Source organism: Zootoca vivipara, chromosome 10, assembly GCF_965207765.1.
Source record: "Zootoca vivipara chromosome 10, rZooViv2.hap1.1, whole genome shotgun sequence".
NCBI classification, from domain to species: domain Eukaryota; kingdom Metazoa; phylum Chordata; class Lepidosauria; order Squamata; family Lacertidae; genus Zootoca; species Zootoca vivipara.
Genome location: NC_142593.1, coordinates 31,646,048 through 31,672,992, shown reverse-complemented (window position 1 = coordinate 31,672,992; position 26,945 = coordinate 31,646,048). Strand labels below are relative to the sequence as shown.

Below are 26,945 nucleotides of genomic sequence, written 5' to 3'. Positions count from 1 at the left end.
GAGATCCAGAGTGGTGGTGCTGGGCTAGAATGAGAAAGACTTGGGTTCCAATCCTTCATATTTTCACATCACTGTGATTTTTTAAAACCGATTTTTTTAAAACGGTTCTCACAAAACTTTGTCAGCATTTTAGTGTAAATTTCTCCTACTACACACAGTTTTCTATGCAATTTAAACAAGCACGTTTGGGCAAGCAATTTCCTCTAGTGGAATGCATTTTTTGTACATTTTTTCCACGATGATGTGCATTTTTGTGCGCAGTATTTGCTTTGAAAACTGCATCGCAAAAATTCAGAGAACTGTGAATTTCAAAGGATATCTGCCCCCCCCCATCCCTAACTGGAGTCTTATCTTCATTTAGGGAGCTTTAGTACGGAAGCGCACTTGTCAAAAGACGCTTCTTAATGGCCAGCTCTGTTTCCTCAAGTGTTCAGTTGTGTCTCCCCCCCTCGCTGGCATGAATTGTAAGTCATAAAAGAAAGCTGGCTCTATTCAATAGAGAAAGACAGCTCTGGACAGCCTCTTACTATGTATAGAGAGTACAGAGTAGCCCATGTGGCCTCAGATGCTGCTTCCCATTGGTTGGCTGTACTATCCATCACATGGTTTCTGAGACTACTGGCTCAGCTTTCGTTGCTACACATGAACAGATGTGTTCGGTCTGGAGGGACCGATTCATTTCTCAATGGAAAGCAACACCACCTTTAGGCTTTTACTTCTCTTTTTCTGTGTAGGATTCTCAGCCTCTGTGGACCAAATATTTGGAAGGATGGAGAGGAGGTAAGCGATTTTGTGAATATTTGTAAATAGCACGGGTGTAGCTGAATTAAATGTTGTTTATGCATGGGAGACTGTAAACATACCTTGTATTTTACATTTACAAGGTGGCTGTTTGTTTGTTTGTTTTTTATAAAAAACACATATCTTTTTAAAATGCAAAATTAATGCAAAAGCAAATCATTTCAGCCTTTAAAGATTCTGTAAGCTAGTTCCTTAAAAGCAGGCTTATGAACTTCAATGGGACTCCTCTTGAGAAACTGTATAGTCAATTGCACATTAATGGGATCCTCTTTCATGTGATTTTATAGCTGAAGCTTGAAGATGAGAGATGAGTCGCTTTTGCATTTCTCTCTGCTTTTGTGACTTCACCTTCTGAAGTGTTAGTAGCAGAGGTATAAATAAAACAGCGTAGGTGTAAAACATGCTTGCAGAACACATTGTCGATGGCATTTTAAAAATGAAAAACACACAAAAGGAAGCTTATTGTATGAATGTAGATGCAGTTTGAGCTTTATACAAAAAAGAAGAAGCAACCTAATCTAAGCACGCCTGTTTTCATCGCTGTGAACCTGTAACACACTGTTTCATTTGTGCAGTATAAATGGATCTCAGACATTTCAGCAGGTGTTGGGAGTCGACTTGAGGGAAGCAACAAAGAGAAATAATCATAAAGGGGAAATAGCTAAACTGAATTCTAAATATTTTGTCTTGCAGCCACTAATACATTTAACACATACAGGTCAGAAAACACTGATGAGGATCACACAACTACTGATGAAATCTGTGCATTTAGGGTAACGGGCATGTGGTGATTTGCTTAAGCTTGTATTAAGAGATCTGTGGCTCGGTTAACTGATGAATTAAAATGTACTGTAACATTTAAGTTGTTTGCTCTGATGATGGTAGATTCCCAATTAAGGAGTGTTGCACGTCACGGAGTAGGGTGATGTAACTTTCAAAGAACTGAATTTTTTAAAAAAACTTTACAGGGTCAGTTCACAAGTTGGCTCCAGATGTCTGATTTTATGTTGATGAAAGCATGGTCATATGCTTGGTTTAACATGCATGAAACATAATTTTGAGGTGGTGGTGATTTTTAAAGCTGACATGTTCATTCCTCAACCATTAACTAGTAAGTAGGAGGTACTTAACTAGTTGTTTTACTTTATACTATTTTAAAGTTTGCAGTATCTTTCAATGTATGTTAAATTTCTGCAAAAAGCAAAGATAAAGGAGTTAGGAAAGCAAGTTAAACCTTGCAGAAGCTGAGCTCATAAGCAAAACAAAATTCCTTGTTAGAGTAAAGGGCCTTTTTCAATTAAGTGTCCGTTGAAGTTATTTGTTTTATTCCATACCATTTATATACCTCTTGATTGTAAACAAAACAAAACATTGAAAGTGGTTTAGAGTTATTAAATCAGAACTTCATAAATTGATGTGTGCCAGTGATGCTGTACTGAATATATGGTATCTACTGCATTGTGCCTATCAACTTTCAAGAAAAATATTTGTGGGAAATATATCTATATACTGTATGTCTTGAACGTGATCTGCACTGTTTGGAAAGCAGGGTTCTCTTTGAGTCTGGTGTCACTCTGTGATAACTACGACCAATGTCTGTGGTTTGCCAAAGGGTGTGATTCTTGATTTAGTGCCAAAGTCACTGGGGAAACTTACACCTGGAAATAAAAGCAGGAGGTCCTTCAGGGAAGACGCTCCTCTTCTCAAGGGAGGCTGAAATTATTGTTCCATAGCTGCCAAGTTTTCCCTTTTCTCGCGAGGAAGCCTATTCAGCATAAGGGAAAATCCCTGTAAAAAAGGGATAACTTGGCAGCTATGTATTGTTGTTGTATAAGAATATACAACGACATGCGTATAAAACACATATTCTTATATATCTCATTGTCTGCACTACTAAGGTTGCTTCAGATGAAAATGTTTGCCTGTTGTGAGTGTGGAGAATCGGTTTGCCCGAATTCCAGACGCCTCATCTGGCCTGCATGAGTCCAAATAGGCAGGCAGAATCACCAATGAGCAATGGTAATAAATAAAATGAAAATATCAGCTATTGTGGTGTCCCCATGTAGGAAGCAATTCTTTGAGAGACTTTATGCTCAGCTTCTTGTTTTGGCATTAACAGTGGGTGGAGATGCTGCTCTGTAGTCCCTCAGTGATGAGGCAGTGCTAAGGTGGAAAGTCATGAATGGGGGACATTATCATAGAATCCTAGAATTGTCAGAGTTGGAAGGGGCCATGAGGGTCATCCAGTCCAACATCCAGATAGATTACCACAACTACGCAGCCTTCTGCTTGCTGCTGATTGGATGTGCACATCACTGTGGGAACATAGGACTTAGTATAAAGCAGGTTCCTTTCTATTTGTCCATATAAACCATTACTGTCTACTCTGACTGTCAGTGGCTCCCCAGGGTCTCATATCTTTCACATCACCTGCTATTTGATCCTTTTTAACTGGACGTGCCTGGAAAGTTCGCCTGACACGATTTGCACGCCAAGCTCATATTCTACCATCTTAATTGCTTAAACGCAATTGTACTGAGTCCAGTAAGCTTTCTAAAACACGTAGTTCAAAATCAAACAAAATAACCTACTGTTATACAACATACAAGTCCTTATCATGCCCCCCTTTTTGTAACATCATAGCCCTGGACCATCTGTGATTCAGTCATATTAATTAACAAGTTCATCGCTAACAAACTCTCTCCTCTTGAAGCAAACCAGATTTTGTTACCTTGATGGATAATGCCATCTGATAAGTAGGCACTTATACGCTTTTATACATATAATCTTACGTAATTGGGCATTACTTAGTGATTAGCTGTTCCAGGGCCGTTCATTAGAGCTAAGCCAATTTCAGTTCTGCTAGTGACAGATCTGGTATAGATGAGCTAAGCAGCGCACAGGTATTAAATGATATAATGGGCATAATATTGCTCTGTTTACATCCAGATTGCATTTTGCTTGAAGGCCCAAATTATATAACACATGGATCATGGGCTGTGTACAGATTACTAGTTCTGCGAAACAACAATTGACTTTCCCTACTGTGGCATCAACTCTGATCAAATGTCAGTAATGTTATAACTGTACAAAGGCCATGAAGAAGGGGAATAGCCTCAGCAACTGCTTCTTCTAGCTTCATACAAGGCAGTGGAGAGGTGACATTAAGTAGATCCTGATTTGTCTTTTCAGGGTTCAGTTTGAAATACAATGAAAATGTCAGAAAACAATTTGACCAGAGACAATATAGAACATTCACAATATAGACACAGATGCCACAGGCAATGGCAATCTCTGAAAGGATATAACAGATATATAGGCTATGTATGTGTCCCTTCGCTGCAGAAAGGACCTACCCATCTCATATCTCCAGCTCTGACCTGAATGGGGAAGGTGAGAGATGTGGGTTTTACATTGCCTGTAGCTCCAGCGCTAAGGCCATCTTGCTTGCCAGGGTTTGACTCCCTCTCATCATGGCAAGGAAGGCAAATTGCTGTGTTATGGAACTTTGTTTCAGAGCCAAACTTGGGCTGTGCATGCACTATACCTTTCCAGAACATTTGAAACATATGACTTCCCTCAAAGAATTCTGGGCACTGTAGTTTACCCCCTCACAGAGTTCCAATTCCCAGCAACCCTTAACAAACTGCAGTGCCCAGAATTCTTTGTGGGAGGAAAATGTGCTTTTATGTGCTACATGGAGTTACATGTAACTTTACCTGCCAACAAATGGCTTTTAAAAATAAAATGAGAAAATGAAAAGCAGCCAAGGGAGATGGCAGTCAGGAGTGGTTGGAAGGGCAGGTGGTTGCCATCTCTGTTTCATCTTAAAATTACTCAACCCCAGTTGCTTTTCTCCCTATAGGGAAAGGTATAGATAGACTCATATGTTTTATACTGTAATGGAAAAGAAGTTTGAGAAGATGTTTTTTTTTTACAAGAAAAACAGTGGTCAGGATAACATTAAGTGCCTCTTCTCCACCTGTTCTTCCTTTGTTCTTAATTATAGCCTCCAGTGTGTGCTTAATTCACTAAAATAGGGGGGGGGAATGTGCCTGGAAAAGTTACTTTAAATGTCACATAACATGTATTGTATCCCTTAGATATGTTGTTACGGGAAATCTACTGAACACACAGAATGAATCCTAGGCCATGTTTAACACATTGCAAGACCTTCACACAAGCCCATGGAACATGCCAGCATGCAAGGAGTGTGTCACGGTTTCCTAGACACAACGGCAACGAAGAGAGTCTGCAAATTGCAAGGAAGCAGATAACCATCCTAGGCAGAGGCTTCTTTGTGACAAACACCACCTGCTTCCCTAGAGGAGTGGGAAGCTCGCTGTTTGTATCTGTCAGTCTGTGTCATTCTGCAGAGGCTCGCAGATTACTCTCGCCACCAGGTTCCTAGCAGAGTGATGCATATTTCATTGGGGAGTGCACATTTAGCACTTTGTGGATGTTTTCCTGCTGAGAGTAGAATCTTGTTACTTTGGCGTGAAACACGGTTTCATTTTCTGGTGGTTTTCTGGGAGGCAGAAGGCAGCCTCCCATAAGTGTCAGATTCTGAACCAGCATCTCACAGCAACTGCTCAGGGACACGCCATACGCCTCGCTGGGCGTCTAAACAAGCATATCCACCTTCTTGCTGTGAATTGATGTTTCACACCAATTAGGCTCCTTCTGAGACGAACTTTTCAAATGTGACATAAACCTTCGTTTCGTTCCAAACATCACACGAAGGGCCTTCACAGCAGCTGTGCTGGAAGTGGAATTCTTCAGGTGCTCCTCTAAACCATATGGCCTGGCTATGTCCTCTTATCTCACATTTCTAGACAGATGCAATTAATCATATTAATTTTGCCCCTGGCACATTTTGCAGATTTCTCTCTCTCTCTTGTATGTGTTATCTGTCTAAAACATGGGCACTCACTAACTACCAAGAAGCGTTGATGTGAAGGGTATTGGTGATTTTTTTAAAAAAAAATCAGCAGGGCTACAGAATATTGTCAGATCCCTCAGGCTTTTGTAATCTATTTTTATGGCATTAATATTAAATCAAAAGAAGAGCCAGCTGCACATGTCCAATTGCTCATTTAGTCCAGCATCCTGTTCTCACACTGGCCAACCAGAAACACTCAAACAGGACCTAAGCACCTAGGAGGTGATATCTAGGGAGGCCTGGGGGGGGGCAAGGGCCCCCAATATTTTCAGGGAGGGGACGCCCCCCCATTCCACAGCAATCCTCAAAAGGATGTGCCAGGGCGAAGAGGCTTTGCTCTGCCACATCCTTTTGAGAATCGCTGGGCAGGGGCTTAGGAAGGGGAGTGTGGGGTGTGTGGCCTGAAACGGCAGCATGGGGCTTGTGTCCACCAGGCGGACTCTGTGGGCAGCTTGCCCTGCCCCCATGGGCAGCTTGCCCCTCCCCTGCCACTCTGGGTGCCAGAGCAGCTAGCTACACCCCTGTCGCTGGGGTGCCTTCCCAGAAGTTCTTAGGCCCATTGTTCTGAAAGCAAATGATGGATATTCCAATAGTTAGGATGTACCAAGGAGACAGTGTTAGAAACAGAGATATGAAAGCTAGGAGCTAAATGGCACCTTAAACCTAGGTTATGGCTGCAACAACAGAAAGTCTAGGCACACTTTTTAAATAACAAGAATACAAAGCTGAAAATGAATGAACTGCAGCTAAAACATTATGTTCATTTTTCACATGGTCTAGTCCTTCCCCTGCCTACCCGCCCCCCAATATTCTTAAGAGGGTCTCTTCTCTAGTCTTCAGAGAGTAGCTGGAAGTGGGGAGGTAGTTTCCCACTCTGTAGCTTTTATCTGAAATCTTAGGCGCAGTACTGGGCTCAGAGCTCAGAAACTGCTCGCACTAATGAAATTCCCAGTCGCAAAATGAGCCTAGAACAGTGGGGTGGACAATAGTCAGTGTCTGCAAGAAGACATCCCAATGTGTAAGAAAATGGACCTACTAGCTATAGCCACAGAATGGACAACATGCTGGCTAGTTAAGGCTGTGTTTTCTGTGGCCTTTGAGATTTCATTTGCATTTAATGAATGCATTGTTTTTCGTGTTATCTTGCAGCTCTGCTTTAGCTAAACACTGATCTTCCCCAGCATAAGTATGGTCCAGAAGTTGAGAGAATAGTGCTGATTTACTGTTTTGTGTGTCTGCTTTGTTGCAGTTTCTTTGCATTCTCTGACCAAGACTTGCTACAAAGAAATGGTAAGGTTTTCAACTTCTTTTTGAATGATGTGGCACCAATGTTCTTGGTTACTGTGTACAATTTATGATTTTTTAAAAAGTATGTGTTATGTACTGAGCTGAATCATAGAACAATAGGATCCAGAATCAGCAGTCTGATTGGTCCGCAGGAGCCACCCAATCCAACTCCAGGTGGAAGTGAATCCGCAACCTGATTGGCCTGCAGGAGCAGCCAATCAGGCGGCTGGCAGAAGTGAATCCACAAACTGATTGGCCTGCAGGAGCAGGCTGCAGCCAATCAGGCTGCTGGCAGAAGTCAATCCACAAACTGATTGGCCATGAAGTAGCCAATCACGCAAAACCCATTGTGTAAATAATGTATATAAGCAGATGGTTTTGGGAAAAGGGCATTCTTCTTCTCTTGTTCTCCTTGATGACTACGAGTTGAATAAAGAGCATGAAATTCACTCTCGACTCAGGGGCGTACCCAGGATCAAAACTAGGGGAGGGCAAGCTATGGTCGTTCAGGGGCGGGGCCAAGGCATGGGAGGGGAGGGGCCACAAAGTGGGGATGTGGGCGGGGCTACAGGGCCAGCGGGCCCAACGGCTCTGCGGCGACTGCAGCCTCTAAATGAACCCCCTAAACTCTCTCACACGAAATTCCCCTGCTCTGAAGCCACTGCGCCGGCTGAGAGGCGCGGCGGAGGCCGCCCCAGGCGTGCCTCTCAGCTGTTCAACAGCTTCAGGCTGCTTTCCGGAGAGGCGCGGGCCTGGGGCCGCCTCCGCCGCGCGCAGGGGCGTCACAACAGGGGGCGGGCAGCACCCCCTGGGAAACGGGGTGGGTGGGGGCACCAGAGGGATCCATACCACCATGGTGCCAGGTATGCTTAAGATGGCCCTGCTCTGAAAACACCGCTCCCACCCATTTACGGCTAGCCACCCCCCTGAAAAAACCCTTTGGGCCCCGCTTTCCCTCCTCCAGGTCCCCCCGAAGCCTTGCCAGTTCCCACCCTATATATCTGGGATGGGGAAGGAGCTCAGAGGTCTGCTAGTCCTGGAGGGCCACCCCCCGTGGCCTGGGAGGATTCTGGGGACCCCCCCGCCAAGCTGAGACCCTCAAAGAAGAAGATGAAGCTGCCACCACTGCCTCCCCATCGCAAGGGAGCAAAAGATGGGAAAGGTGGGGTGGCGCAGCGCAGGCGAGCCCCCCCTCAGCTGCGACCCTATGGCTGCGGCAGTGGCTCCCCCGCCCTCAACGCCCCTCTCTTGGCAGGGGCAGCAAGGGAGAGCAGCTGGGGGGGGGCGCATTGCAAAGAAGGAAACAGCAGCCAATGCCTGGAGAGGGCAATGCACGCAGGGGGAGCGGAGAGCTGTGCCGCCCCCCAAGGCAGCTCCTTTCCTATTGCCGGCAGTGGGGGGCGGCGAGGAAGGGTCACTGCCGCTGGGCTACTCCTGCCGCCAGCAATCCGGTGCAAACGCCCCCACGCAGCTTCCTTGCAGCAGCCACAACCACCGCCATTGGGCGCTGCCCTCCACTCCTCCTTTGCAGGTTTCTGCCCACCAAGGCTGAACTGGCTCCTGTCGGTGCACTTCATCTCCCGGCCCAGGAGGAGTCCCAGTAACAACTCCTAACTCAGGGGTGGTAGGGGGTGCGGAGGGGGGAAGGGGGCGATTCCCAGCCTGCGGCGCCGACGATCGCAGTGCAGCCTACTGGGAGGCAGAGTGCGGCAGCAGCTGCAACCAATGCAGGGAGCCGCGTCTCCTTCGCTTGCCAACCCAGCAGAACTCTTAGGCAGGAGAGGTTGCCGCCCGGCAGGGCTTTCCATTGGGAGGCGCGAAGGCTTTAGTGGGCGGGGATTGGTGCAAATGTAGGCAGGGCGGGCTGAGAGGAGGAGCCGCCGCCGAGGAGCCACGGCACCAGCAGTGTTTCCTCCCCCCCCTCCCGTGTCAACAAGTGGAGCGCCTGCGCAGGGTATTTGCTTCCCTAGTCGGGCCCGCGGTTTGGCCTTCTAGGGGGGGCAGCTGCACCCCCCTGCCCCATGCTGGGTACACCCATGTCTCGACTCCGAGTATATTTCAGTATGGAAGCTTTTTGTCCATATGAGAACCTGGCCAAGGATTTAGGACATTGTGTGGCTTTAGTTCTCTGACAAGAGAGTCTTCCTTTGCATAAAACGGGCCTTCTCAGTGGTGGTGCCCTGGCTATGGTCTGCTCTGACACCTAAATTATGTTCCAAAACCCAAACTTAGAAAAAAAATACAAACTCTCCCCCCCCCACTGCCAAAGTTTCTTTCTTTGATGTATATCAAAGCACAAATTGCTTTGCCTTTGTTGGGGTTTTTTTGTGCTTACGGGATATATATATATATATATATATATATATATATATATATATGGTGGCCTGTTTCTAAGCTGATTCTGAGTTTTTATGACACTTTTTTTGATAGTATTTTATTGATTTTACTGTATTTATTGACTTTTTGAAATCACCCAGAGAACTTTAATTGATGGACAGTCTAGAAATAGGATGTACAAACAAACAAACAAACAAGGAAGATGAATAAAGCCTCCCATTCAGTACTGACCGCACTGAAACACTGCGTTCTTACTGCAGTGTAAATACGGTATACCCTTTCCTCTTCCTTTGGGTGGGACTGGGTATGTCTAGAAGTAGAGGTGGCTAAGCAAAAGATGTGCAGTGCTATAGCCTGAGAATGATAGGAAAGATTGAACAGGAGGGAGAGCATCTCAAGATGTTTATGAGCACCTGCTCACAGTGTAACTGGCTTGCTTGGCTGCACCTTGGAGAAAGTCTCAGAATCATTAAAATGTCCAGTTTTGATTAGCTGTTCTTCCTCAAGAAAGAAGAGGTATATACATGTACTTCCTATTCTACCCCAAATTCAGTTTGTGGCATATTATGCAAAAGGAAGACAGAATTAAAAAATGATGGGTGGTATTCAGCTAACTTTTACTCAGAGTAGATATGTCCGTCATGTTCATTATTTTCAATGGGTCTGAATTCAGGGGTCAGCAAACTTTTTCAGCAGGGGGCCGGTCCACTGTCCCTCAGACCTTGTGGGGGGCCAGACTATATTTTGAAAAAAAGTATGAATGAATTCCTATGCCCCACAAATAACCCAGAGATGCATTTTAAATAAAAGGACACATTCTACTCATGTAAAAACATGCTGATTCCTAGACTGTCCATGGGCCGGATTTAGAAGTTGATTGGGCCGCATCCGGCCCCCGGGCCTTAGTTTGGGGAACCCCTGACATAGATGAAAACAACTGTTAGAATTATGTTTTAACGAGAGAATTGTAGAATAGGAAGTGGTGTTCTTTTTTGCATTAAGTAATGTATGTTGTTGAAAGGCGTTCCAGCCTATAGACTACAAATATTTTTATTTCTTCTTCTTCAGGCCGACGATATGATGGCAGTGTGAAGCCAAAACTTAATTTACAACAAATAGCATTTGCACAGGTATGGAGGTACCAGGGAACTGGATTGTAAGTTCTTCCATGAAGCACATAACCATACCTTTCTTCTGAATTCTATAGGGTGGCTGTTATGCTGGTCTGATTCCCCCCCCCAGTGGAATATGTAGTTTGTGTATTGGAAAGCTGTTATCATTTCCAACCATGAAGCAAAAAATCAAAATAAAAAATCAAGGTTCTAGATATATTTTGAAAGGTGCTTGGCACCTTGCAAGTGCTGTTGGATTAGACCAACTTTTACTCTGGTACAGTTTCTATTGACTGCAAAGGCAATGCTGTATAATCAAAAGACATTAAGATCTTAGTTGCAAATATTGGGGCAGAATGCATAATTTTGGTGAAGCCTCTGAGTTTGTAATCTTGGTGTGAACTTTGCTTGGATAACACATTGCTTACTACCTAAAAATGCAAGGTACCTGTTTCAGTGACCCTACAAAAAATATTATACTAATTCTCAGAACCAGGGGTTCAAAAGCTTTTAATGAAGTATGCCTATTAGCAGAGCTTCACATTTCCTCAAAACTTACAAGTCTGCAAATATCTGAGCTTGGTACTTGAACAATTAGGGGGTGTTCACATGTTATATTGTACCTGTGCACAAGTTGTTTGTACCTGTGTTTGTCTGCTCCTGAAAAAGAATCTATCGTGAGTCTTTCCCTTATGTCAGTTTTCTGCCCTCCAAGTCATTAATGCCATGTTTTCTCTGGTACTCACTGCTGACCTAAGATTTGATATCTTGTCTAGGGTTGCCAGACGGGGACCCAGGTGGCTCTGTGGGTTAAACCACTGAGCCTAGGGCTTGCTGATCAGAAGGTCAGCGGTTCGAATCCCTGTGGCGGGGTGAGCTCCCGTTGCTCGGTCCCAGCTCCTGCCAACCTAGCAGTTCGAAAGCACATCAAAATGCAAGTAGATAAATAGGAACCGCTACAGCGGGAAGGTAAACAGCGTTTCCGTGTGCTGCTCTGGTTCGCCAGAAGTGGCTTTGTCATGCTGGCCACATGACCTGGAAGCTATACGCCGGCTCCCTCGGCCAATAATGTGAGATGAGCGCGCAACCCCAGAGTCGGTCACGACTGGACCTAATGGTCAGGGGTCCCTTTACCTTTACCTTTACCTAGGGTTGCCAGACTCAATAGTGGACAGGACTTCTGCGCCTTTAATTGCCCTGCTCTCTTTTGAGTCTGGAAACCTTAAAGAGAAACCAGCAGACCCTTTGCTTGGAAATTAAACAAAGGGTCTGCTGGTTTTTTTTCCAGGTTTCCAGACTCAAAAGAGAGCAGGGCAATTAAAGGCACATAAGTCCTGTCCACTATTGAGTCTGGCAACCCTAATCTTGTCTTCCAAGTTCCCACAAAACCACTGATAGCTTTTAGGTTTCAGTTTGAGAATCTATTCCCTAAGTGGACAAGCAAATAGTTTTGTTTGGATCTGGACAAGAAAAATAAGCAGATTTTCTTTTCACCACCACACTACCACAAAAATGTAATTACAATTGCTTGCTTACTTTCTACATTTCTATTTTCTACATTTGTTGAACTCCTAATCTGACAATGAGTTTCACAGAAGTATTTTTAAACAGCTAAGAGATATTTCTGCATAATGGTTTGTAGGGGGAAAACTCATGTCCTTCATATCACAGATGAATTGTCCACATTAGCTGACCTGCAGTTGGAATGTCATCTGGAAAAGCAGGGAAGAGTTAATCTGGTGCCTTCCAGATGTTATGGACTACAACTTCCATCAGCTGCAGCCAGTATGGCCAGTGGCCAGGGATGATGGGAGTAGTAGTCCCATCTTTGTAGCTCCACATTGGCTGTCCCTGAATTGTTAATGTGTGTCAGGTATGTTTTGTCATGCTCATACTAGGAGCTCACCTGAGGATTATTCTTTTAGCATTTCTGTTGCACAGCGTATATCCCATTTTATCCATGCAGAATCCTGGAAGCCATTTTAAAAGCTGTCTGGTGAGCTTTTATCATAGCTGCCAAGTTCTCCCTTTTTTTAAGGGAAATTCCATTATGCTGAATAGGCTTCCTCGTGAGAAAAGGGAAAACTTGGCAGGTATGGCTTTTATGCCTCAGCCAGGATTTGAACCTTTGTGTTTCAACCCTACCCACCTACAAGTCTCTGCTTTACACTGAGCCTTGCATTGGGAGTAGGGAAACTAAATTACTGCTTTTCAGCATACTCCACAAACCCTTTATGGTGAAATAACAGGGACTGCATTTGGCTTAAAGATTCAAGGATAATTTGCATGCTGCTATTGGTATTAATGGTTACATCTGCAAAGGCAGACCTGCTAACTCTGAACTCTTCCTTGATTATATGCAGATTGTGAATTACAATGGAAGCAGCAACGAGAATTCAGAGAGAGAGTCTGTCATCCACACTCACTACAGCCCTCTCAACATCACAGTCAATGGAAGCCATTGTATTCTTTTTTGGGCTAGAAGGATCATGATTAGGTTTCAGAATCACACACAGCTGGACCTAACAGACAAGACATTTGGCGTCCATGCCACCGTGGATGTTGCAGATTCAAACTGCAGTGAAGAAAATGCAATGTAAGATTATGACCTACTGTGCTCATGAGTTGCTCATGCCTGGTGTACAATTGAAGCAAATTTAGAAACATCCACATAGCATTGTCTTTGCGTCGGTGCAGCCTGTGATGCTACGTGGCTGAGCTGTTTCGATGGCTTGCAATGTTCACCAACATCCCTATTGCTCAGGCTATAAAGTTAATACAGTATTTGCAGTCCAGCTTCTGTGAAAAAGGTAAACCTGCCAGTTTATCTGAGATGAATACTTCACACAGGGCCAAGAGACAGAAAGAAATAGGTTTGTTGTGCATGCTGGGTGGACTGGGGAAAGGTTCCAAGATGTAGGTGAGAAGAAGGACAGAGAGCCATGAGCCAAGATATCTGAAGGATGGATGCACAGCTAGGCAGTGGACTGAAAAACTGGAACCTGAGGGAAGGGTAGGTGAGGAAATGTTGGTTTGGGGAAACAGGGAAACCGAAGCAAGAAGAGGCTAGTTATACTACAGTTTACAGAGTTCCCTGGAAAGAGGGATCAATTTTCAAACCACTCTGGGAATTGTAGCTCTGTGAGGGGAATAGGGATCTCCTAACAATTCTCAGCAGCCTTAACAAACTACCACTCCCATAATTACTTGAGGGAGAAGGCCATGGCTGTTTAAAGTGATATCATAGTGCTTTAAATGTATGTGTATTGTGGCCTAAGAAAGAGCATGGTTCCCAGCTCCCTCAGTAAGGTGGTGGTGCAATCCTTCCAAATCCTTCATTGGATTTGGAAGATCTCAATAGGCTAGTCACAGTTCTCTTCCGGGATGAGGTTCTTCAGCTGATGGTCATTGACCAGAAGCTCTCACAGTTTGAACACACCTGGTTCCTTGGCCGTCCTCCAAGTGTCCCCTTTGCAGAAGTATGGAAGGTTGCCGCAAGAGAGAGCGGAACAGACTTGCAACAGACGTTGAGATCTGGTTGTTAATTTATAACCTCTGTGGTTTGCTGGTTTTGTTAATGGCTGTTTAAATGGTGCTTATGTGGATGGTTGGAAGTTTTAAATAGGTTCAATTTATTTATGATCACTTTGAGCCTGTGGTTTTATGGAATGGCCTCAGTTTTTAATATTTTACTGTCCTGTACAAACCCCCAGGGCCGTATGTTATGAGATGAAAAAAAAAACCCTAGCAAGTTAGCTTGAGGGAAGTATTGCCAACCTTGTCCCAGTGGGTGCCATGGCATTGGCAAAGGGGTTCTTTGCTGTCTCCAGGGACCATAATCCTCAGATTTTCATCTTTCATGCATTTTTTTAAAGGAAGTTTCTTGCATTTTTAGATAAATGAGGCAAAACATACAGATGCAATTCTTCTCATTATTTGCCTGCTTCACCCTTTCAGTGTTTAACTTTGCACCCCCCCCCCATGTGCAGGTGAAAGGCAGAGAGATGCATTGGGGACAGAGAGGGAGAGGCATGTGTGGCCTGTATGTGAGAGGAGAAGGGAGGGAAGGGGCGTGTTATGCTGCTGTCTGTGAGAGGGAGTCAGCAGTGTTTGTGTGAGGGAGGTATGACTATATGGTCCGTGTGTATGGGAGAGGGAGAGGGAGAGATGCACTTGGGGAAAGAGAGAGAGAGAGAGCACTATATACATATGAGGCGTGTGAGAGAGCTGCCTGTGTCTCCGTATGTGTGCTGGGTGTGTGTGCATGTATGTGAGGCAGTGACTGCAGTGTCACCTCCTTGCATGTTTCTCCTGGTACTAGGGAATGCTCCCTGTTGTGACTAGAAAGCAGCAGCATCACTGTGCATGCTTGTGGGGGATCAGTATTGTGTGAGCTCTGCAATCAGGACCAGCAAGAACACTCTCTAATTTTGTGTTATGTTACGCCCCCAAGTCAGTCATGTTGTGCTATTCCAGGCGCCCAAATCCGGCACTAGGGCCTACAGCACTTCCTCAAAATGTGCCCACTGGTCCAAAACGGCTGGCAATCCCTGGCTTGAATAATACAGTTTAGCTACATTTCTTCTTTCTTATTTTTTCACATTTATGGATCTAAGCTGACATTGTTCTTTTTTGTCATAGGCTTTCACTTAATTTTGGTGACATTGACAATTTGAAGGGATTTGTCATCAGGTATGTCTTCAAACATGAATTCGGGTTTTTTCAGGATCAGGAAACATCTTATATTAAAGCCTGTTTGAACTGTTTGCTTATCACTAAGCAAACTGGAGGCTTTAAAGCCTTTTAGATAGTCCTATAATGGAGGAAAATGCTGTCATAAAACACTACCTTAAAATACAATTCCATTCATGTCTAACTCTTCCTCGTTGAAATGAAAGGGGCTTAGAAGTATTTAACTTTGACTGGCAATGTGCTTGGTGTTGATAGCCCCCAATGTGAATTTTATGAGAAGCAAAATTCTGTCCTCAATTGACTGGCAATGCAAAGAGGTTTTTGCCTGACCCCATAATACAATTGGGTATTTCCCCTTGGTAAAAAGTAATGGAAGGAAACAGTGAGATCTGTTGCATCTATGACTCTATTTCTTTTACTTCTCTGATTCCTCCTCTCCCAGATTCATGCTGACCAACAGTTATTACAAGCTGTCCATTCAAAACTGGTTTACCTTACATAGAATCCAACTCATTTACAACCATTCTGTACAAGCAACGTTCAATGCGACACGAATCCATGCACCAGCAAGCTACTCCTATCACTGTGAACATGTTAGCAACTTGCAGAGGTATGATGCGCTCCTGACGCCCAGCTCCACAAATGATGCAGCCAAGCTCTGGGAAGTCACTTTTATTGACTTTCAGGTAATACAAGGAAAAATCAAAGCAAGTACATGTGGTCAACCTGTGGTCCTCCAGGTGTTAATGGACTACAACTCCCATATTCCCTGACCATTGGCCATGCTGGCTGGGGCTGATGGGAGTTGGAGTCTAATAGTGTTTGATGGACTCAAGTTCCTGCCCCTGGTGTGCATGGTGACAGCAAGAAAGCTTAATGATCTACTGAGAGCAGATTACAGGGATTTCCAGGTATAAGTGAAAAAGTAGGATTTGAACAGGAAAGAATGTAGTTTCACCTTTGTTATATGAGTTGAAGTACAATTGCAAGCATATTTACTCGGATGTAATTCTCATTATGTTGTATGTATGTATGTAAAGGTAAGGGGACCCCTGACCATTAGGTCCAGTCGTGACCGACTCTGGGGTTGCGGCGCTCATCTCGCGTTATTGGCCGAGGGAGCTGGCGTACAGCTTCCAGGTCATGTGGCCAGCATGACTGACTAAGCCACTTCTGGCGAACCAGATCAGCGCACGGAAATGCCATTTACCTTCCCGCTGTAGCGATACCTATTTATCCACTTGCACTTTGATGTGCTTTCGAACTGCTAGGTTGGCAGGAGCTGGGACCAAGGAACGGGAGCTCACCCCGTTGTGGGGATTCAAACTGCCGACCTTCTGATCGGCAAGCCCTTGGCTCTATGGTTTAACCCACAGCGCCACCCGCGTCTATATATATATATATATATAAGCATTTTATCCCCATTCAAAAGGATTACAAATGCCAAGGACAGTCCCTGCCTTCAGGTTTACAATCTAAAAGACATGGCACAAAAGGAAAAAGGGTTAGGAGGGAGGAGAAAAAAATTCCGGAACTTTTTCTTAGTTATGTTCAATGGGACTCTCTAGGAAATGTGTTTAGGACTGTAACCATAATATTGTTTCAGGTTGATTCATTTGTCTATGGGGTAATTTTGGAACAGCTTGCAAGACAGGGTTCAGGTGTTGCTGGACTGTAGTTCCCATTGTACCTGACCCGATCATTGGCCATGCTGGTTGGGGATGATGGTTGAAGTGCAACAATATCTAGGGCCACAATCTTACTACCCATGTTGAATGGACGGTTGTTGATGACTCTGATTGGGCTTCATGTGCAAAGCAAGAATACTTTCTATGATGTTTGGAAAATCTTCAGGCAGGACTATGCTCTGCATCCCCAAATATCTGCCAGTCAACGTAATGGGGGAACATTAGAAGAGCCTGTTGGATCAGGCCAGAGGCCCATTTAGTCCAGCATCACAGTGCCCAAGCAGATGCCTTTGGGAAGCCCAAATGCAGGACCTGAGCTCTCAACAGCCCTCTCCCCACTTGTGATTCCCTGGAAATGAGAAGTGATCCAGGAACCACATAAATCTGAGTACCTATATTTAACCTGACTTACAGAATAATCCTAAACATTTTAACTGAGTAGCAGTGATGCCTACTAAGTTTAACAGGGCTTAGTAAGTATGTCTAGAATCACATCCCATGGCTAGCTAAACACAGTGCATTTGTCACTGAAAACGAGAGCTTCACATTTATCTTTCACTCCTTTTAATGCAATGTTTAGGTGGGAAAATACATGATGTGGCATCGCCATTATTCTCTCTCTCCTCTCTCTCTCCATGTGGGCTGGGAGGAAGCAATAGCATGTTGCCATTTCTGGTGACAAATGCACATTTCATAAAATGTCTAGTTTGAGCCTTCCTCTCATTGCTTTGTTTTATGTGGGGATAGATCCCTGATTGCTCTGCCTTCCACAGTTCAGTGACAAGATCATTCTTGGGTCAGTTGCCGAGGTCAGCTAAGGAGAGGATATAAAGGCTGCTACTGACTCTTATCTCCTTATGAGGATCAGAGGAAAGGGCGAGAGGGCAAGACTAACTGCTCACTCCAAAAGAGACAATTTAGCCACCCTTCTTGTGGGATGTGGAACGAGCCGGCCTCCTTCCTTTGAAGTTGCAGTTGAAATGTGTAGTTGAGATTCTCAACAGCCTCAAGTTCTGTCCTGAGGCTTTTTTTACTCATCTACATGGTGGGTGCTGGAGTCTAGACATCTATCATCTGTTTTTGATCACAGAACACTGTGGGGAGTTTACCTTCTGAAAAAGAGGTCAGGTGGCAGCTTCTGTATCAGGACAGCCATATCCTCAGCTAGTTCCCTATCGGGTGTTCCCATGGTTTTGCTTTTAATTATATAACTCAACATTTTTACATGAGAATATTTCAAATCTTAAACTGATTAGGCTGTTGGAGAGAGACTCTTTTTTCCCCTTGCTTATTTTTACATGTTGGCTAGGGTGTCTACTCCTGTTTTTCAGCATTGTTGATTTTCAGCTTCTACAAGAATAAATTTGTTTTTACTTTGAAACTGGCCCCTTGGCTCCTGATTCTTCTGTGTTTGATGGAAGAGCAATCTACACACCTTCAGCTGTTGTGCTCATGTCCTGCTCACAGACTTTCCACTGGCATCTGGCTGGCCACTGTGAAAACAGGATGCTGGATTAGATAGGTCATTGGCCTGATCCAGCAAGCTCTTCTTATGCTCCTATTACCCAGTGTCTACTGTAGGTGAGCTGACATGACGCCCCTCAGATAAATAGCAAAATCATCTCCACCTCTGTAATGTATTTTTTTTGAGTTCCTGCCTTTCTCTTTCTGAACATGTATAGCATACACACTCACTTCAATCCAGGTGTAGTGGGAGGTTCTCCTCCAATCCTAACCTGGTTTAATAAAATTAACATCCTGGTTCTGTGGCTCACTGGGCTATCAACCATAGCTATTTTCATGTATAGTTTGGGGATCGGTGGAAGAGTCGTGAGCAATGTAGTTCTGCCCATGGGAAGGTTGGGAAGGGGACATTATTGAACCCTTGTATTAACTTGGATAAATGATTCAAGATATTTCATAGCACTTCTGGACAAGAGCGGGAGGGTCTGTGGCACAGAGTCATGTGTTGCAATGCTCCCTAGCTCAGCAGATTGGAGAAGGGCCTATGTTTTGTAGAGGACACTATTATATCAGCTCAGATCTGGACTTGACTTGTGGCGCTCATTTTGAAAAGGTTGGCAACCACTATTCAGAGGGTCTTTGTGGTAGACACAGGGGTAGGACAGGTGATGAGTCCCAGGGAGATAAGGAAAGAACTCCAAAAATGCTGTACATGGAACAATAGGTGCTGCTTAGTTGCAATTTTAAAGGCCCTTAAAATAACAAGAGATGGGTGAGCACCCCATCCCTAGTGTGGAGTAAAACCTATTTTCCCCAAAGTTCTAAACTTATTAATAATTTGCAGCCCCCATGTGACCTCGCCAATTCTCTTACTTGGTCATTATTGTTGTGGCATCTTCAGTGCAACTGTTGTCTCTCTCCTTTTGTCCTGGACTGCTCCAGAGGTAGAGAAGGAGGCATCTGAGCCCAAGCTCTGTTTTCCACATAGGGCAACCTGGGTGGAATTGCATTGCTCTCCTGCCTTGCCAACACTATGTGCCACTTCTGGTTGCTTAGAGAGGAAGGGGGAAAGCAGCAGGGAACTCGACAGGATGCAGGTGCATCAGCAGAACACATCTGATGCTCTCTGTGCCGTGTTTGCACCGTGCTGGGCTCCCCACTGCCATGCCCCCTCCCACTCTCAGTAACCAGAACATGGACAGGACCCCTACCTGTGGAGCCCTGTCAGCCACACCTGGTAGGGGCCTTGGGAAATGTGGTTTCCCCAGGGCACTAAACAAACATCAGGTGGGAGATATTCTTCCACAGCTCAGGTTAAAATCAGAGCTGAGTAAGAACATCGCAATATTTATCCTTCAAAGAAGGATGATGCATTCTGAGAGTTATAGCCTGAGCCTGAGATGTATGAACTTCTGTATCACCCGCAGCATCAGCACAAGTAAATTCTGCAAACCTTTAGGTCGATATCTGTATAAACAGGTCTACCTCAACAAATCAGTTGATTATGGGTTGCCTTGGTAGCAGACAACAATAAAATAGTATGTTTAAAAGCCAGGCTTACACTGAATTACAACGATTGATGTTCAAGAATCTTGATTGCATGTCAAGGCCCCCAAGCCAGCCCCCCAGTGATCCAATTTAGCAATGGGGAGAAAATAATGACATGCCTTTAGCCAGGGGAGAGAGGATTTTTAATCCACACCATTTTATTCTCTCAACAGATTCAAGGATTCAACATTGAAGACGGGCAGTTTGCTTATGCCAAAGACTGTGCATCTTTGTTCCCGCCAGCAATTCTGATGGGCCTGGTGATGTCTCTGATTTTGCTTCTAGTTCTGGCCTATGCTCTCCACATGCTGATACACTTGAAATCCCTTGACAGGCACTATGAATGCAAAGCTTCTCCTGCTTACTTCCCACAGATGAAAGATATTGATACGGTAGATGAAAAAGAACCCCTGAGAAACAATGGAATTGAAGTATATGAACTTAGAAGTCAACAGTACTCAAAAATCTATATTTAGCAGTTGTTTTTTGTTTTGTTTTCCATGGTTAGGGAGCATACTATTCCTGAAGAACTTTTGCATCATGTGGGCTCATGTTATAATTTTGAGCATCTCAACTTTGATTTAAAACAAGATTTCTAGTCCTCATGGCTGTAAAGAAAAAAACGTGGAAGTGCTACAACAGTGTGTGTCCTAATTTCTCAGAAATTCAGAAGCAAATCAAAATAACACCAATTTATATTGTGTTTCCGATAGCGTAAGTAAAGAGCATGGTTTTAGAAGTGACAGTCTCCTGGTCAGGAACATTTTAGACCTGTCATATTGAGTATATGGAATCTAGATGCCCGGAACACTCAGCTAACAAAGTGGGAACTTACGACATTTCAAAAACTGCCAAGACTTAAACCCCAAATGAGAGGAAAACATCCCAGCCAAAGGTGCATAGCAAAAATTGAAGCTTGATCTAGCTTCTTCAGAAGCTAGCAAGTGAAGACTCTGCCCATTTTTTTTTCTTTTTGCCATGACATGGGAAGACACTGAACTACAGTTTTGCATGAAGTGAAATGACCTGCTCTACTTAAGAGGTTGATGAACAGAGATTTTTCTGGTGCTGAAATGGCACCAATCTTTGGGCAGAAGGAAACAGCTGCACTTGAACTAATGCAGACATCCCTAACTTGGGGGCCCTCCAGATGTTTCGGACTACAATTCCCATCATTCCCAGCAATGGTCAAGTAGTTACTTGTAGTCCGATCAGCTTGGGGAAGGTTTAACTTACGTGCCCCAGTGAGCTTCTCTCTTTTTGCAACATACATAGACTCCAATTTCAATGTAACAAAACATGTTAATTGCTTATCAGCTGCCAAATGATGCGTACCTATTATTGTACCTGTTTGCATTACAGAAAAGTGATATTTCTGCTAATCAGCAAATTATGTGCTGATGTTATGCAAATTGTGTCAGTTACATCTCAGTGTTATGCAGATTTGCTGTGGATCTCATATCTTGTGATGCTTTTCCAAGGGTGCCCTCAGCTCTGAGCAAATTTCTCACTTCTCTTGTATCTCAATTAAGTTATCAGCACTTTCTTTTTTGATGTTCCATTCTAATACTTAGCTAAATGTTTTTTACTACATGACTTCTCTGATAAATGATCAAAGGATACCAGACTGTTGGCATTAATTTCAAAAAAAAAAAAATATGTGTCATTGAGAACAAGGTAAAAGAAAGATCTCAGCGCCAAGAAAGAAATTAATGTAACCAAGATTAGCTCTGATACTGTAAAAGTAAAGCCCTTGTCTTCCCCACTCATTTACAAACCTTTGCAAATCGCATTTCATAATGAAGGCTTTGAAAACACTGAATAAACACCCCTTCAAAAGCAATAGGCCTCTTAGCAACAGTATAGAGTCTACTGATGGAAAGACTTCCTTAACATGTAGAAACTAGTTCAGAACAAATTTTTTTAATTACCGTATTTTTCGCTCCATAAGACGCACTTTCCCCCTCCTAAAATGTAAAAGGAAATGTCTGTGCATCTTGTGGGGCAAATGCATGGTCCCTGGAGCCGAATTGCCCAGCGGCAAAAAGCAGACTGTGTTTTTTTTCTTTTTTTAAGAAAGAGCTAAAGGCTAACAAGAGGGAAAGATGGTGTTAAAAGGAACCCGCTCAGCAGCTGATTGCAAGAGATTGGGGAGGGAGATAAGAGAGGCTAGCTCCCTTCCCAGCCCGGCCCCTTGCCCAGGCCTCCATTGTTGTGTTTTCCCAGCAACATGTGACTGGCTGATTAGATTATCTGTCTGGAAACTGTAGAAATGGCTCCCTTTCCTTTCCTAAAGAAGCTGCAGAACTGTGAGTTGAACCCCATAAACAGGATTTTTCCCCCCTTTGCAAGGTAAGCCCAACAACTTTGAGCTGATCCTCAAAAATGGAACTTCCCCCCTTTGCAAAAAAAGCTGCACAACTGTGAGCGGATCCCCCCCCCAATGGGGCTTTTCCCATTTGCATAAGAAGCTGCACAACTTTGAGCTGCACAACCAGGGCTTTCCCCCTTTCCTCCTCTAAAAAATTGGGTGCGTCTTTTGGTCAGGTGCGTCTTATGGAGTGAAAAATACGGTGACCAGTTTTAGGTCACTTTTGCTTTGAGGTTGAGCACAATCTGGATTTCTACGATATAGTACTTGGGTTCCCTTGGGTTATGCAGTGTAGCCTCCATCCTACCTTTAATGCCATTGGGCTCCCAAGAGGCACTTCAAGTGGCATTTTAAAGTAACTCTCCCCACACTGCTAGAACAGAAGATCCTCACATTACACCAGCTACACAGCTGCACCTTTAAGTCAGGAGTGTTCTGGATCCTTATCTACCCCCATAAGTTAGTTTGACAGGCAGGTGGAGCCAGCTACCTGCCAATCACATGACATCACCATGATTTCAGGTAAACTATTTTTGCCCATGCTGGTGAACAGCATATCGATGGTGCCTGCCAAATCCCTTTGGCCCCACTTTCCTTTTCTTGTCCCATACCTGACGTCATATATATCTACGGATACAAGGCAGAGTCCATAGATCATAAAATCAAAAACTTGGAAGGGACCGTGAGGATTCTAGTCCAATCCCCTGGAATGCAGGAATAGGCAGCTGTCCCTTACAGGGACTCAAACCTGCAACCTTGCCGTGACCAGACCAGCATCACACTTTAACCAACTGAGCAGTTTGGGCCAAATGGTGAAGCCTGACAGGCCCAACTATTTATATAGGCTAGAGCTTCCCCACCACTGCTTTGAGTGTGGACCTTTTCCTTCACATGTATTGCCAATGTGGGAGGCCTGAGCCAGATCAGGACCCTACCATGGGGGAGAAGGCGCTTTATAGCTTTGTGCTTGTAATATGCATTGGGAACTCCCATTTACTGATTTTTTTTTTCTTGTGCAAATTGCCGGTGAAGGGAGCCTGAGACAGATCAGGGCCAAAGTCAACAAGGTGAAAAATAAAGCTAACAGAACATATGACAGGGGTTTTTTTTTGTGGGAAGAGGGCACAAAGAAGATGCTTTCAGCAGCCCCCATCCTTGGGTAGCACCACCTCTTCTTCATCGCTGTTGCTGTGGCCGTGTTCACTTGTTGTTTTGTTCTGGGCAGTATCTGGAAGGGACTGATGCTGCTTTTCATCACTTATATGACTGCTCCCTCACTTGGAGAGGGAAGGTGAACAGGGAGCAGCAGCAAGAGGGACAGCAGGGTCAGAGGGCTCTCCTTTTTGGAGATGTGCCTTGACAGGTGTCCCCTGATTTCAATACTTGACACTGACCCTGTATCTGGGGCTTCAACGTGAGTTGGTACAAAAGGGCGGACACACCACAAAATGATTTGCAAAAACCTGTGGCTGACCATGTGAAAGGTAAAACAAGAAGAAGACTGGATTATTGCAGAGATGGGATCCTATATGTACACCATGTTTTTATTTTGCTTCATTTACAAAGTAGAGCAACCAGCCTGGCATATCAACATCTCTCCCGGCAACGAATGCTCCATATGTTTTCTCATGAGTCTGCCAGTAGCAAGAAAAAAAAATAGAATTGTCTATGCGTGCCATCAGTTTGGTAACTGGAGAGAAAATGGGGCATCTCACCTGAGGCAGTGATAATGAACCTGTAATAGCCAATTTCCCTTGTAATAAAAGTAGCTGGGTGAGGGGAAGACATGTTCTGCTTTAAATCAGCTTAGCGTGTTACATAAAGTGGCTATTGGGGAATTTATGTGGTAATAACTGGAATGCACTGTTTTGAGTTATTTATATGGTGTGACAGATGTGCATGTTGTTGGTGGGCTACTTGGAGGGACAATCTCGAGCAATATTCTGACAAGTAAACCGAAATGCAGGTCGATGGAATAACAATGAAACCCACCACAGGCACTTCAGCACAGAATTTTGTTTATACGGTACACAAGAGCCCTCTGGTGGCCATTTGCAAACATTTGTTGTTGGAAAGATGCTATTTATTTATTACAGGATCACAACCTTTCTTCGAACCCACCAAAACGAGAAGGCAATGATTGCCTTTTGACATTTGTAGAATGTTTCCTCATGGTACAAAAAAGGAAAAAAAGGATGGAGACAGAATTCCCCCCCCTCCGTTAGATGGTTTTCTTTTCACCTGATCTCTTGTACCTTTTAGTCTTGCCCTCAATACTTTTCTCATCCAGATCTCTCTGTCTTGATGTCTACCATGTTGTGATGCTCTACAAACCCCTCTACTGCACGCACATATACACACAGAGATGGCAAGAGGTGGGGGCATATTGCAAACTGCAGGTAGGCTGAAAGTCTGCCATGCTATAAGGAGATTAGATGCAGCAACAGAATCTCAGAAGACTTCTCACTGCAGACTGGATTGGAAGGTTCTGCAGGCCTTGCTCACCTGAGGGTTCCCATCCTTGCTTGATGTGATGATACGTCAGATAATGTTCCTGTACTACTACTGCCAAGTACCACCCACCCACCCACCCACTAGTTGTGTCATATTGGAACCCTGCAGAGCCTCCCTCATACTGTAGTACTGTATCTTATAGGTCAGATACAGACAAGCAGGGTGGCTCCAAGTTTTGGAGGGTCCTTGGGCAGGACACGCTCTCTGCACCTCCCCTCTGTCAGGGTGATCCCACAGTAAGAACATGATCGTCCTTTTTTTGGGAGGGGAGAAAAGCAACATCACCTGTCCTGTTTGGACTTCAAATGGGATGCCTTTTCCACATATTCAAGCTTCTTCTCCTTCTCTTCCAAACTGTGTGGACAGAGAGCGGATCCATGAGGAGGAGAGCTGAGAGAGCAAGAGTCATCACAGGATGTGGGCAGAGGGTGGTATAGAGCCAGGAGGAGGAGTTTGAGAGAGTTTTTGAGTGGGCAGAGGGTGAGTTGCAGTGCATGGGGCTGCTATGGTGGAGTCTCGGGTTTTGTGGGGGTGGGGGTGGGTCAGAGACAGAGACTCAGCATCAGAGAGCAAGAGAGAGGGAGAGAGTAATGGATTGCTTTGAAGTCATTTCTGCACCAGGTTATGGTAATGTAATATTTAGGCCCCCCCCATTTCCTCCTGATCTATCCCATATTTTTCCCGGCCTGTCCTTTATTTTGCCTGAAAAGGGGGCAACCCTAGCCAACCACCATCTCCCTACTGCCATGGCAACCAGCTGCAACCAGTTCTTCCCCCTCCTCACCAGTATTAATGTGCACTCGCTAGGAAGAGCATGGGCAGGCATGCAAACCACCAGCCAATGGCAGCTGTTCCTCCTTCTCCCTACCAGCACTTGTCCCCTGTGCTGGTAGGGAAAAGACAAACAGGTGGGGAGGTGATGGTGCAGAGACTGTTGGCAGTGGGCTCTGCAGCAAGAAGTGTGAGCCTCGTTCCTCACCCCTCATCTAGAGGAAAGACAACATAATCTATCTGCTTTTTTTGTTTGTTTGTTTGTTTGGAATATACCTAATTAGCTCCCATAGATTCACTTGCAGGTTTTCTTTCTCTTCCTGCAATATTACACTCCACAGAAACTGTGATACCTTTCTATTTATTGATTTCTGTCTCTGTTCTTACTATGCAATTCTAATGTGACATTTTATGACCCTTGCTAGTGATATTTGAGCATCCTGAAATACTGTTTCATCCTTTGATGCTCCTGCTATTAAAGCAGAGCAGTTACATGTAAAGAGGGGCATCTTTTTTTGTTTTGGTTTCCCTTCTTCTTTTGCTTTTGAACAGTAGAGATGTCTTATATTAACAAGCAGGAACACCACTGTTAATTCTTTCCTCATACTGTTTCTTTCCCATGGGTCAACTTTTGCCCTTTTCTTTCTGCATTGTTGTAATTTCCCGTTCTCTCTTTTTTTAAACAAGATGTAGCAAACTAAGGCAGGGGAGCTACCACAAGCCTCAGGCATACTTCTTCAAAAAGAGGTCAGGTCAGGGATGCCTTGAAGCATCTTAATGGTCCAAAGGGAACATATTACTCACTAAAGGGATGCAGATGCTTAAAGAGGAAAACAACTCTTTTAATTGTGTCAACACGGAATTGCATATGCACAAAGCCTTTCTTTATAAGCTATAAAGATCCCAGAAGATTACTGGTTGGGTGTCACCTGAGAAGGGATTAGAGGAAGATTACAGTTACACAAAAGATCTTCACTGAGTAAAGAAATGGAAATTATTCAGCACCTCAGGCAAAAAACCTGTATATGATCAGATCTTTATAAAGGCTAGAATTAGGATCAGCAAGAAAATCGCAGGGGATGCTGTTAGACCTATGAATAGCTGTTGGGAGGGGGAAAACAAAATAAAAAGTATTTCATTTTCGTTGTATATGAAATATGTGTACCTAAGACAATTCAAAGAGGTACACCTTGTATTCTCCTGTGGCAGCAACATAAAAAGCAATTGTATTATATTCCAGCAATGACCACCAGAAAACACACAAAAAAGAATTTTGCTCTCTGCAAAACTTCAGTTCATAGTGCAATGCTTTCCTGGCACCTGTAAAAGCAATTTCTTCTTCTGAGATGGCATTGCCCCTATGAATCCCTGATCTTATATAAGAAGCTGACATAAGATTATGTCAGCTTCCTTATGTG

At 44.2% G+C, this 26,945-nt stretch overlaps 1 protein-coding gene across 2 annotated transcripts; it reads left to right on the top strand.

Annotated features, from left to right (window-relative positions):
- Nucleotides 1-638: 638 nt before the first annotated feature.
- On the top strand, nt 639-21,493 carry LOC118077008 (V-type proton ATPase subunit S1-like protein). 2 transcript variants are annotated; one of them, XM_035100276.3, is made up of 7 exons: nt 639-780; nt 6,993-7,033; nt 10,436-10,497; nt 12,843-13,075; nt 15,121-15,171; nt 15,614-15,857; nt 20,045-21,493. In XM_035100276.3, exons 1-7 carry the CDS (start codon nt 686-688, stop codon nt 20,345-20,347), a joined length of 1,029 nt encoding a protein of 342 aa, XP_034956167.1. In that variant the 5' UTR covers nt 639-685; the 3' UTR covers nt 20,348-21,493. The 2 variants fall into 2 exon arrangements, with proteins under 2 accessions (XP_034956167.1, XP_034956170.1); XM_035100279.3 differs by having other exon boundaries at nt 10,436-10,523.
- The last annotated feature ends 5,452 nt before the right edge of the window (nt 21,494-26,945 follow it).